The 13158-nt window shown below is 46.8% G+C and overlaps 1 protein-coding gene across 41 annotated transcripts in view; it reads right to left on the bottom strand.

The window, feature by feature from the left end:
- The window catches only part of arvcfb (ARVCF delta catenin family member b), a 157485-nt gene that overhangs the window by 4985 nt on the left and 139342 nt on the right, over positions 1-13158 (bottom strand). For all 41 annotated transcript variants that reach the window (XM_078087584.1, XM_078087580.1, XM_078087562.1 and 38 more), the window contains 6 exons: positions 5634-5761; positions 4294-4444; positions 3907-4099; positions 2706-2817; positions 2313-2400; positions 1420-1511 (listed from right to left, as the gene is read on the bottom strand). In XM_078087584.1, coding sequence (XP_077943710.1) covers positions 1420-1511; positions 2313-2400; positions 2706-2817; positions 3907-4099; positions 4294-4444; positions 5634-5761 — 764 coding nt within the window. The remainder of the gene's footprint in view (positions 1-1419; positions 1512-2312; positions 2401-2705; positions 2818-3906; positions 4100-4293; positions 4445-5633; positions 5762-13158) is intronic.

The raw sequence follows: 13158 nt of genomic DNA, 5'->3' as shown, positions 1-13158 counted from the left end.
ATGCGAGCGGGCAGAAGTACAGTAGGCAGACATAGAAGACAGCTTTGGAGTGATGCTAAAAGGTGTGTTTGCCCTGATTCCTCCTGTCTGTGGCTTCTCTGTCGCTTCGACTGCTGATGCCACCCATTGTTTGTATTTTGTGGTGCCATATTTAGTTTTTTTATTTTTAAACTGGGTACAATTTGAGAGCGACGGAAAAAGCTCCGCTGACAAAATGTCAATGTAAAAAACCCCACTTAAAATTTAATTTAAAAAACACTGAAACGGAAAAACCAAGAGCCACCAGACACCGTAGTCATAGTTTCCTCCAATTTCACTTGTCAATTTTGTGCAGTGATGCAGCACTATAGGTCAGTGAGCTCTGACATCACTGTTGGGTGCGGTGGCGCAACAAAATGGAAACTTTGACCACTGAGTGCAGTGGAACGTTGCTGTTCCCCTTTAAACACAACAAATCAGTGGTTTAACTGTTAGAGAAAAATAAATGACATGAAACAGTCTCTTAGATGCTTCTCAGATGTCAAATGCTGCACTGATATTTGAGCTGCAACAGAAAGAACGACAAGAGAGATGAAGAACCATTTTTAGAATTTAAACAACACCATATAACTCTTGAAAAAAAGATGAAACGTCATAAAGTTATAAAGCTCAGCATTGGTGGATTCAGTCGACCCCGCCTCAGTGACAGATAAAATGTGAATTGCTATAATTCAGATAAAAAGCCAAACTCCCAAATTATCCACTGGACTATTAACTGTGCTTCAGAAAAAATGTCCCTCCAGACTTTAACCTGCGAGGGAAGCAGATATAAGAAGCTATATAAAAGACTTATGCTAAACTTGCTTCACTGGACTCTGTATTGCGTTCATCTTACAATCCCACGGGGGGGAAAACCTTTTCATCCAGCAGTAAATGAGATGCAAAATGAACTACAAAACGTACTAGAGAGTCATCCGACGTGTACCCATTATCCTGTGACTCCTCTTTGAAGCCGGGCGGCCAATCAGTGCAACAAGAAACTCACTTCAGCCGCAGCAGCGTGAGGCGACTGCAGACGCCCACTCGATAGTGTTGCCGCTCTGTCGTTGCCGCGGCGATGGGTCGTCTCCCAGAGGACCGTTTGTTGGCGGTTCTTTTAATCACTCTCAGATTAATTACTTTACAGGCGCCGAAAGCTTACACTCAAATTAACTGCCGGCTCGTCAGATCAGAAGCCGTCCGCGGCGTCGAGCCGCCAACAGAGGACCACAACTCCCGGCCTCTTTAAAGAATCGATGGGATTAAGAGCCTTTAATGAGGACCACCTTCAGGAAACGTGTAGCGAAAGGCAAAGGCAGGGACACGGAACTAGAGGACGTTTCAACGCGACACCGTTATTTCATCCTGTGCCCCCCCCCCCGGGAGGAGATGAGCCTGTACCTTTAATGGCTCCCGTTCCGTCTGGTCCACCGAGCCGTCCACTGTCTTGTATTTGCAGTCCTTGTCCCTCTGGTCAATGGTGGAGTAACCATCTGACAGGGGGTGGGAGAACAACGGTCGGTTAATTCTTCTCCATCCATCGACCAAAAATAGAAGGAGACAGATCCGTTGCGCGGTTGTTTTAACCTTGTGCGGAGGGACCGAGTCAGCGGTTTCGTGCACCGGGACACAGGAAGCGTGTAGACTAAACAGCACATTCTTTGCTCGTGCTTCTCTAAACTTTCTAGCACTCGTGTCATGTTTCAAATAAACCAGGTGAAGTATTCACAAGTGCAATAAGACCCGGGTCCACTTAACTGTCTTTCAAAACGCAGCCTCACGTATTCCAGCTGAGATTTACTGAGCATGTGAGCAGCAAAAAAAAAGAAAAAACAGGCCACCTGGCAAAAACTTCTCAGAGTCACACATTCAGTTGGTCCAATTCTTAGAGCACTGCTGTCATAGCAAACATTTAGGAGGGATCCAAAATTGTTTTAAATGGTGTTTTTCTTAAACCGGAACAGATGGGCTTCGTGATGGATGCCACAAATCATTGAGAGCCGGACCCAAGAATAATCTATTCTGTCTTTTCACAGGATTTGTAAATCTAGAATATGGCTGGCTTCCTTTCGATTAGTTCATTGTGAATACAGCGATACGGTGGTTCTGCTGAGGAGACCTGAGATCTTTATTCAACCTACTTGCTCCTCTGAACAGGCAAATAAAGGCATGAATCACACACACACACACACACACACACACACACACACACACACACACACACACACACACACACACACACACACACACACACACACACACACACACACACACACACACACACTGTGACTGACCTTGGTTCTTCTCCATCAGGGGCAGGGTGGTGTCGTCGTAGCCTGGCTTGCCGTTCTTGGTTGCTTTCGGGGTGGTAGCCATCGTGGTCTGAGAGAAGAAGGGGGACTCACTGGCTTCATCTCTAATTATTTCATTCAACAAAAAGTGGCTAATGATGCTATTTAAGTTATAATAATTATAATCTGCAATTGATTATGTAATATTTTTTAAACACCTGATATTAAACCCACAGTAGGATCCAGATTATATATAAAGTATAGCACCCACCCAAGCAACCCAGAAAGAAATTGAACTTGTCTTGTTTCTGTACCCTTGTTTGAATGCACTTACTGCGAGTCGCTTTGGATAAAAGCGTCAGCTAAGTGACAAATGTAGAAGGCACCGCTCGGTACCTGGAAGTGGCTTTTGTTCCAGCCGTCCTTGGTCAAAGCGTTCCTCAGCTCCTTGTAACTCCAGACCGTCTGCAGCACGTGGGACGCCGCCTTGGTTTCGCGAGCCGATTGGCTGAGGGGGTTCAGGAAGGGAGAAATATAAGAAGAGGTAATACAGCGGCTAAAGTCAGAAACACAATCTAAGCCCCAAACGGTGACGGCTGTGTGTGCGAGCATGCGAATCAATCTCTTCATTAAAAAGGCGGCGTATTGCCTGAGCGGCTCCGGGGTCTCTAGTTTTTAATTCACAGCCAGATGAGTGCACATTTCCCTTCATTAGCTACCTCTCAGCTACCAGTATTAATTACACGTGGGTCGGGGCCTCACTTCAAGGAAAGCTATTCTCAAGTGTGTCGGCCTGTGAGTTAACAATGCACATTGGGGGGGCTAGTTGCAGCGACTCTTGGTGTGATCGATGCCGCGCACGGGCGAGCCTTTGAGAAGTGCCCTTGGTCTTAAATGAAAAGTGGGGGCGCTGAAGCTCTTCAGTTTGAAATCATTAACACTGTGGAAATATGTGACACGTCTTTAAAATACCTTTTAGTCTTCATTACCCGCTTGCTGCGGCGAGCTCGGCCATTATGTAGAGAGACCGCTACACTCGTACCTGTATGAGCAGACGCTTCAGATGCTCCCACATAATAAAGGCCTCCACTTCTGAAAGCCTGTTAGTTCATGTGTGTGTGTGTGTGTGTGTGTGTGTGTGTAGGATGTGGCTTGTCAGCTAAGCTCGGGCCATTAGAGACATATCATGTTATCCTCCATTTATGCTAATATAAAGGATCAAGAAGCAAAATTCATTCAAGGTCATTGTTTAATTATGACATGTATGTTTCGCATCACATATTTATTTATATGTATATACACCGTTCTGCCGTGGTTCCCATATCTACGAATGTACCGCTAGTGTTTTGTTCCCTGTCTGCAATAAAAAGAATCTGACCTACAACATAAGACTGATAAGATGAGTATCTTTGGGTGAACTATGCATTTTTTAAGCAGACTATTTAGTGATAAAAAGGAGTGTTGAGGCTATAATTGTGCATATTCCTTTCTGGACTGCCTATGTGTAAAAGTAGCCCATCCATAAATCAGTCTGAATAATGCGCTCTGCTAGTTTACAAGCTGCTAAGTGGCATTATTATGTGATGTAAAGTCTTACCTAGTCCTGTTGATGGCGACCAGCTTCTCAATGGCCTGAGCCTGGGCGAGGGAGCGCGCGTTCTCAGAGCTGTCCGTTACGATCTCGTGGATCGTGTTGAGGATGGCGACCACGGTGTCCTCCTCCAGGTTCTTGGCGGGCCGCTGCTGGCCGCTTGGCAGGTTGCTCACCAAGTCCCGCATGGCATAACTCCCTGTGAGGTAAGTTGTTTTTTTAAGGTCAACAGGTGAAAACGCTGGTGTTCACGTTTAAAGGCACAAAAACAGAAAACCTTTCAAAACCTGGTTAGTTTTCATTGTGGCACAAAGAACAATGCTCCACTAAAATGTGTATTTGAGTTCATTTGGACGTTAAAGCCGTGTGTGTAGCGTGGCCGATGGTTTGTACCGATCAGGTCCTTGTTGCGGCGGTCGATGGACAGATTGCGCAGGGCGATGGACACGGCTCGGACCACCTTGTCGGAGTCAGAGCGCAGCAACTCCACCAGGATGGGAAGACCCTTCTCTTTACGCACCGTGGCTCGAATGTAGTTGGACCACTGGAGAGGGGGGACGGGGGACAGACAGAGAGCGCTGAGTGACTGCTCATTACCATTTCAACCGGCAGGGAAGGGACTGGGTGAGCGCACACACACCGCCTGTAGTCTGTAGACTGCAGTCGTGCAGGGTCCCGCCCACGGAAGCCGCCCCCCAGTACGATCTTCTTTTTTATTTTGACGCAGCTCCACTAGGCCACCCTCCCTTAGGACATATTTGATGCATGCCTTCATGCTCACGCACAACTCATACATGCAAAGACGCCCAATCGTTCAGACAGCTCAGCACTGCTCCTCGGTGGGTCTCTGGATGGACGTGTGTTATAATTTGTTCTAATTCAAACATCAGTAGATTTGACGTCTCATTTTTTTTGTGTAACATAAAACATTGAGTTTGACATAAAAGGGTTCATCTTGTAAGCACTGATACCCCGAGAGACGTAATTAAGGGGAGGACGGGCACACCCGCACCACCAGGTGGCAGTAGTACGCTTTAAGGAGCAGGTCAGGACAGGACAGTAGCAAAGAGTGGGGAGGATTTAAAGAAGCGGCTCCGGTATCCTCCCGGGGAGCAGGGGGAGGCTTGGTCCAGATGAGACACTGTGATGGGTTAGCTGCTCCACAGGTTCACTTGCACAGCTCCGACGGGAAAAAAAAAAAAGAAGTACGGCAAAAAGATAGAAGGGTTTCTCCTCAAAAAGCTCACCTGAACTGAAAAAAACGTGCGTGACTGCTTGTAAACTGGCGACTGACAACTATCCTTCCCTGTTTATGACTCACTGCTGCCTGCAAGCCGGATGGCCTCACAGCAGCCACCCGCTGGCTCTAATTGGCTCTGATTGGAGCCGTACCTAATTGGTATGAATGGCTGATCCTGGCAGTATAGGTTCTCACATCATCCATCAACAGAGGCAAACATCTTTCGGAGAGGAAAGGCCGGTCTAAGTAATCCCACTTTGACGGATGGTTCAAAATGTTGAGCTACATTTAAAAGTCTAAATAGTTTTTTTTTTTTTGTGGAGACAGAGCATCTGCACCTTGTGAAAGCGCCTCTGCTCCCTCTCAAGCCCATCGGGCTCTCTATTTGTCCTCCAAATCACAAATCCGAAGGTTTACCGCCACTGAAAAGGTCAATGGCGAGGACGAGGACTTAAGTGTCTACGTGTCTCAGCCTCCCAAACCCTGGACTCACGGTCCACTGTCCAGCGCTGAGGTTCTGCAGAGCCCCGGCGGCGGCCTCCAGGGTGTTGTAGTTCTGGCTCTCCGTCAGCAGAGATAGGTAGAGCCTCACAACTTCGGGCTGATACAGCAGCTCAAAGCCTGCAGGGAAATACAGAGAAAACACACACACACACTGTATGACTCCCTGGCAAGACAGGCGGGCCCATTAGGACGTGTGAAGGTACTGGCAGAAGTGCTGAGGTTTATTGCAGACAATAGAGAGACTTCTTTGGCAGGGAAACAGGGAAAAAGCATCAATGCACAACGCCTCTGGTAACGGCACACAAACTTGAGAAATGCCACAAAAATTGGATTACAAATTATTTATATATCTTATAAATTTACTCATAAGATTAAGCACACACCTGATGGGAATAAACGCCTGTTCACATGGTTTCACAAAAGGCTGCAACATCTTTAGAAGAAGAAAAGTACTACGGGATAAACGTCATTTTAAACAAGGAGAAAACTAGTTGGATACATTTCCAATCTAACCAAACCCTGGTGTTTGACAGGGAGGTTTATCTGACTAGCACATAACGCCTTCCGCCTCAGTGAATCAATCATTAGGCCGCTCACTGATGGAAACATAATAAGATCACCAGCTATTAGACAGAGCACGCCCATGGAGAGAGAGAGAGAGTGAGGCGTCCAATCATATCACGCCCAATATATTCACCCAGGGTTCTTTCTTACTTGGCACAGACAGGTCTGTCACTAAGTGTTTTACATGGAACCAACAAGACACTGGATGATTTAATTAAGAGGTAGAGATTTCACAACCAGGATGTTTCTTCTGTCAAGGTCATTTGGAGCTATTACCATCTCCGGTGGGAGTCATGCATTCTTTATTGCGGGAACCATCACACCACAAGTAAGGGAGACACCTCGGCACAGTTTACGGCTTCAGCACCACCGATTTTTTTACTAACTGAACGACACATCTTGAAACATTCATATTTTGTATGGAAACAAAACCTGAGGTGAGACATTGTGCTTCAACAGCGGGCTCGATCTGCTGCCGCTGCTCCTGGAGGCTCAACAGACTTCTGCCCGAGCGAGTTTAAAACTCATGGCCAGGATTTCTTTTTTTACAGAAATACCATTTGACCAGAAGCTTCCTTCCAATCCTCTACAATAGCACAGAAGCAATTTCAAAATCCTTCTTTTATCCCCTCTAGGCTCAAATTAAAGACAGAACGACGCTCCGTTTCTCCTTCCGTGTTCTTCTGAGGTCAGAAGTTACAAGGTTCTATTTGAAAACTCCTGTATTATGTGGGCCGAGACGTATGGCGCCATATCTGAGATATTCTTTGTAATACGAGTACAACCTGTGTCCTGGTATAAAAGCATGACTGAAAAGCCTCGAGAGTGCTCCTTAAGAGGATGTCTTGTTTTCTTTGACTTCCCCTAGAAGAAAGGAGAGTCATTTCTGTGCCTGAGAGGTACAACAGAAACGCACAGGCTGACGTTTGTGCCTCTATATCCACATCTCAAACCGGTAATTTGGATGCCCGAACACACTGCGAGATTGCCAGATTGTTGACATTAAAAAAGCAGGGTTTTCAAACCCTGTGGCATTTCCCGTTGGAGATCATGCCAAGCCTGCTCCTCCAAAATATGTGTGGGTGGAACTGGCAGGTGGGGAGGATGCCGCTGTAGCTGCCGCTTGAAAGATCTTGAACTTATTTTCAAAGAGGCAGCAACAGCAAGAGCACAAGACACTGGTTGTAACCATGTGCTGAAACATGAATCCCATCAATAGGTTCTCCTCGGAGGGGGAGCTAGAAATGCAGTAACATTCTGCATGCTCCTCATATTTCTGGGCCTACTGGGTGCACACTCAGCAAACTGGAGACCAGTTGGAGACCCTTGCAGACAGCCTTGTTGACACACACACACACACACACTTCATCTCCAAAGGCACATTCTCTCATGTCAGCCATGTTCAACCTTTGTTGTCAAGTGTGCTCGCACTCTTAAGACTGCGCCTTTCATGACCATATTTTTGTAATATACAGTAATCTGCAAATCCACATTTGCTTCAACTCGTACTGCCTGGAGTCTTAGTCTGGGAGTCGACTGAAGCGACTTAAGAAAATTTCATTTTTTAAATGAAAGATTCAGGACAAAAAAGTGTACTGTACAATAAAGGGGGATGAGAATGGAGGGAAATTCACTGGGCCTTTAAACTAATTCCTTTATCCGTAGTGAAATTTCTCGCTGTTGAGCCGAGGAGCTTAAACTCAGCACCCAAAGTCTTTCCTGAAAGCACTTGCCAGGTCGAGCACTGTTGGCAAGTTGCTGTCGTAGTAATTTCATGTTCACCTTTTGGCCTGTTAGCTGTCAGTTTGTTAGGCAGAATTACAATTCATAGGGGAGATGAGCTGTCGGTGTGCTTGTGACCTTGGCTTGGCTAAGGACAGCCCACATGATCTATTACAGACTGCAAACGTGATGCGATTATTGAAATACGTGTGTGTACGAGTGTATGTAAGCGAACGTCAAGGGTTCTGATCACTTAAGTAAGGTAAATAGTGACGACATACTTCATAACAAGTAAATTGCCCTTACAAGTTTTAAATCACATGGAAAGAGGTAGTTAATAGTGACAAACCTTCACTGAATAATCACCTGCACCACCGCCTGCATAATGGAAATGTGTTTCTGTTTCCTGATGTTGTTCTAATGAGGCCAATCGTGCAGGAAAGTTGCTTGACGATGGGGTTTGAATCAACATCACAAACAAATGTGCAAGCTGACCAAGAACCACATGAATTTGAACGGGAGACAAAAAAAATAAAAAATTGTGGCGTCTTTGAATGTAAAAGTATCTTTGAGCCGGATGAAAAATTATACTGCAAAGCATGTACGAGGCTTCAAAAAAGTGACACGTCGAGTTCGCCGGTTCAAGGCAGCTCGTCATACAGAACCACGGAGCTCGTCAAGCATCGGCGCCGAAAAAGCTCAACAACATAACAACATGGGTGGAGGCTGCAGGAACCGGCGCACCCACTGACGGGTCGGTAAACAGCGACCTCCACAACATCTCAACATCAGCAACCTGACGTGTTAGTGCATAATAAATCAAATATGTAAGGAAACTTTAACTAGCAAAGATATTCTCAGTTCCAGCAAAGAAAACAAAATCTTTACCAGTTTACCAGCCAATGGAATATAGAATGCAAGATTACCATAATACAACTAGTACCTAATTAGTAGTAGTTACTTAAGGACGGCATTAATGTCACAAAAATCAGTAAATAAAGACATAATAACGTTACCGGTAACTTGGTAAGTCCCGCTTTGCACATCACACACAAACTGTGGCTCACAAAACGTCTTCTGGAGGGACGACCACGCGCACACACCCAGCGTAGGCCGTACGAACCCACAAGCACATGCACGAAATGCTCGGGAGACGTAAGATCATCCCTAAATGAGGCGAGAGGGGAGGAGAAGCAGGTTGCTTTTCAAAGCAGAGGAAGACTGTGTCAACTCCTGCCATCGAGACGAAGGCTCAATTAGCGTCTGGGAAAAGAGGGGGGGGGGGGGCGGGGGGGGGGCTTTGTGCGTCTGCTGTGTGTGAAAACTTTGTAAGAAGCAAAGTTAAGTTGGAGTGATTGAGTGGCACAGTGCAGGCACTCATTTGGTTCAAGTAGCTTCACCGTTGGCTCCAAAAAAAGCCAAAGTAACAGGCTGGTAAATTAAAATAGATTAGCTGAAGGGCTAGTAGGACAGGACACACACACACACACACACACACACACACACACTCATCCGTGGTCTATGTGAACATGCTGAAGACTCTTCTCTTTCACACTCAGACAAACACCTAATGACTGTGGTCTCTGAGCCATCTGCCTTCCTCTAGCAGCTTCCTCTGGCTTTCGTGCAGAACAGGATACGCACCTCTGCAGACACGGTCGCGCGCACACACAAATCCAGAAACGCACCAAAGCCTTGCTCGGGCACGTCAAAAAGTGATGCTCATCCATCCCGTCTGCCCGCAACGTGTACAGGATCTGCTCCCGCTTCGGTACAAGCACTGAACTAGCACCATTTATTTACCACTCCGTCTCCAGCACACATCACTCTTTTCATCAAATCGGAGGGCTGAGGGCTTTTACAAGCGCAGTGGATGGACCGGAGAGAGATGGAGGAAGATAGAGAGGCTGGCAGATGGGGGAAAATAAAAGATAACAAACGGCAAATATCTAAATCCCTCCAATCTGTCATTCTCAGCCTCCTTTCTGTATCAGGTTTTCGCTCTTACGTGTTACTTGTGACATTGTGATTAACACACAGCCCCTGACTCCGGACTACTTGGTTGGTAGAAATGCTTGCGATGTCCAGTACTGGATGGGCATTCTGCGGTGATGCTCATTGTTCAACCCCGGCAACGTGGAGGACGTGCTGAGAAAAAGAGAGGAGAAATACCGTAGAGCCCATGGTGACCGCAGGGTTACATTCTTCCCATGCATAAATAAATCCGGCCCGAGCCAGCGGGAAATCGTCGAGTCGTCGACTCTCCGGTGGTCACATTTCACATCTGAAACTCATCCACACTCAACCTCTCTCGAACTGTTCCAACGTTAGAGTGTCTTCATGAAAGTAGAGGCAGGCCTGTGGGAAAGTGCTTTAGTCCTAATGAAGAGTCTCCCGGGGCAGGACACAGAGGTGAGATGGATAAATCAGCACATCGTTAAAAGTATAAAGCTTTCCGGCATAACGATAGAATCTCTGCGCTTCATTAACAGCCCAAAGGTGAGCGGTGGAGACGGATAAACAACAGAAAAGAGGGTTGGCAGAGGCATGAAAACCCTTCTGCCTGGTAACAAGCATTACTACAGGAAGTGATATGCATGTGATATTGTGGAAATGCATTTTAATGTTTAATTAAACTAATGGGTATATAACACAGAAAGTACACTGATTTATTTGTCTGCAAAATGCTACTCGACCCAGACTGGGTCCTCCTCGTTTACAGCCTGAGGGATGACACGTGATTGAGACCTTACATTCTTTTTCTCTCCACGGCCTTCCCAATAGCATTGGATTGTAGTGAAGCCAAACCCCCCCCCCCCCCCCCCCCCCCCCCCGGCAGGCTGCAGAGGCTGTTCCCCCTCTCGGGATGACAGGGTCCAGGAGTCAAAGTTGAATTTTCTTCACTCACACCCAGTCGGGCCCCTGCTGCAGATTGGCATCTCTATGGACAACCGCGGGGCACCAAACATTAGCGTGACCGCATGGCGCTTTGGCCTTAGTTTGTTGGGTGTCGACAAAGAGAGGCAGCAGGTGGCCACTCGGCCATCTCTTGGACAGCCGCCCATCAGCTCTGGGCCACAAATGTGTCCTGGTGTTTTAAGAGAGGAGAAAGGGAGGTGGGTGAGAGGCACAGAGCCGCCGAAGAGCAGGGGGGGGGAGGGGGGAGGGATGTCACGGAAGGCGAATATGTCCTTCCCTTTCTTCCTCCAACTGTCCATCTTTCCTACTTCACAACAGGGGGGGGTCCTGCTACAGCAGTACCAAAAGTCTGGTGCAGCTCATTTCCTACCATTTAGCACAATGGGACCCTTTCAGCAGGCTGCCTTTGCAGTGTCAAGGGAGTACTTCCTCTTCCCCGTGCTAATGGGCATGCAAAGTCCGGGCTTTTATTCCGCAGAGGACCCATCAACACTGGTAGCAAAAAACACGCTGAGTATCTGACGTGAAATGGTCTGAGGCGTGCAAGCACTTCTTTCACAAAGTCCATTGGAAAAGCTCCATCCCTCCCGCTACGGCCCCTGAACCCAAAAACGGAGCCAAGGGGTCTCGGGCCACAGTTGTGTTATGTTTTTCTGTGGCTTTAAGAATGTGCCTCGCAGCTACGCAGGCTTCTTCTGGGATCAACGATAACTGCTCTGGTGCCTGCTCATGTAATGGGGTTTCAGGGTTTCAGGGTTAAAGGGCCTGCGGTGCAGGTGATGGTTTGTATGAGAATGTCTGTCAGGTAAAGATATAATTTCCCTCCGGAGGAAAGACATGGTGACAAGAGAAGTCGCTTTTTCCAGTTGCCGCCTCTGCGTTTGGCACAGGTGAAAGCTTTGATTGTCATAGATCTGGGTGATTTTTAGTTGGGGGGATAAAATTGATTCCACTTTCCGATTTGTGTTTACAGATGCCGGTCACGTGCAGCCCAATCTGACTCATGAAATGTGCGACAGCAGTGGAAAAACAACATGGTCCCCAATTTTAGAATCCGGGCGAGTTATAGAAAGTATAGCCGATACTCAACATGACAAGATAATTACGTATCCTTCTAGTAATTTTTCAACTCACTGTGTTCATCACTGAATAATTGAAATATGGTAATCATTTCAACTGGTACCTCGCTATTGATAATGTCCCACTCTGCAGTCCATCTGCACGGGCCAGTGCGTGGCGTAAGCCGGGATTGTATGCTGCTCATCTTTTCTGGCAATAATCATGATAATAACACTACGAACAAGACGGAGGGAAAGTGAGAGAAAAGAATTCCAAAGACACTGGCAAATCCTAACCATGCATCCAGGTATGGTATGCTTACCCGTCGGTACAGTTTAAGTCTGAGCTTGCATGTCTCAATCAAACAGCCATGAAGACCATGTGAAAAAGAGATCATCAGTATCTTCAGCACTTGTAAGAGAAAGCGGTGCTCAGCTGATGCACAAGAACTCTGCAGGCGACATCGCTTCAAAAATTCATTAATTTCATCCTCCATCAAAATATGAGTATTATTATATGATATGATTGTATTTGGAACTAATATATTGTGGCTCGATTATGTGTCGTGTGCGTTAACCACAACAGGATTTATTATTCCTACGTATGAAGATGTATTTAAGCATGTCTGTGCCTTAGTGCACGTGTGTATGTGGAGTGCATGTACGTATGTTTTTCACGCACGTGGATTGGGACCTTGACCGGTGTATCGTGCGATACACCAAAACAAAAAGCAATGCCTCAGCTGCCTTTACCTGGGGATGCAGGCAATTGGAGAACAAGGGTTGCTATGGAAACCCCATCTCCATAACCGATGACAATCCGTCCCTTTCGAATTCCATGTCAGACAGTTGGACGAGAAACAGCAAAACAAGAAAAGGCTTTTCAGTCTGCACATTACACACAGCCACCTGCTCATTTAGGCGATGCAACTCATTCAGAGGTAATGAGTTGAAGACTGGCCGACCGGCGAGCCAAATTGGCACCCAAAGTAGCTTAGAATTTAGACCTCCCCGAAAGCTTGCCTACCATTTCGGCGATTCCAAACAAACTGGCCCAAACGCCTGCCCGAGGGCTGCAATTACAGGCCGAGCACTGCTTATGCTCGGTGTAAGTTTGCATTAAGCAGCAGTGGCTCCCTCAGACACCCGAGTGCTTCAGAGTGGAGAGGCGGATGTGTCGGCTTCTGAGCGCATCAGTGTGCATGACTGTGTGAATTTATTAACAGTGGGGCGTGTTTCAGCATCGGCTTG

Source organism: Gasterosteus aculeatus, chromosome 13 (assembly GCF_964276395.1).
Source record: "Gasterosteus aculeatus chromosome 13, fGasAcu3.hap1.1, whole genome shotgun sequence".
In the NCBI taxonomy this organism is placed as follows: domain Eukaryota; kingdom Metazoa; phylum Chordata; class Actinopteri; order Perciformes; family Gasterosteidae; genus Gasterosteus; species Gasterosteus aculeatus.
The sequence above is the reverse complement of the archived record's forward strand: the minus strand, read 5'-3'. Positions and strand labels throughout refer to the sequence as shown.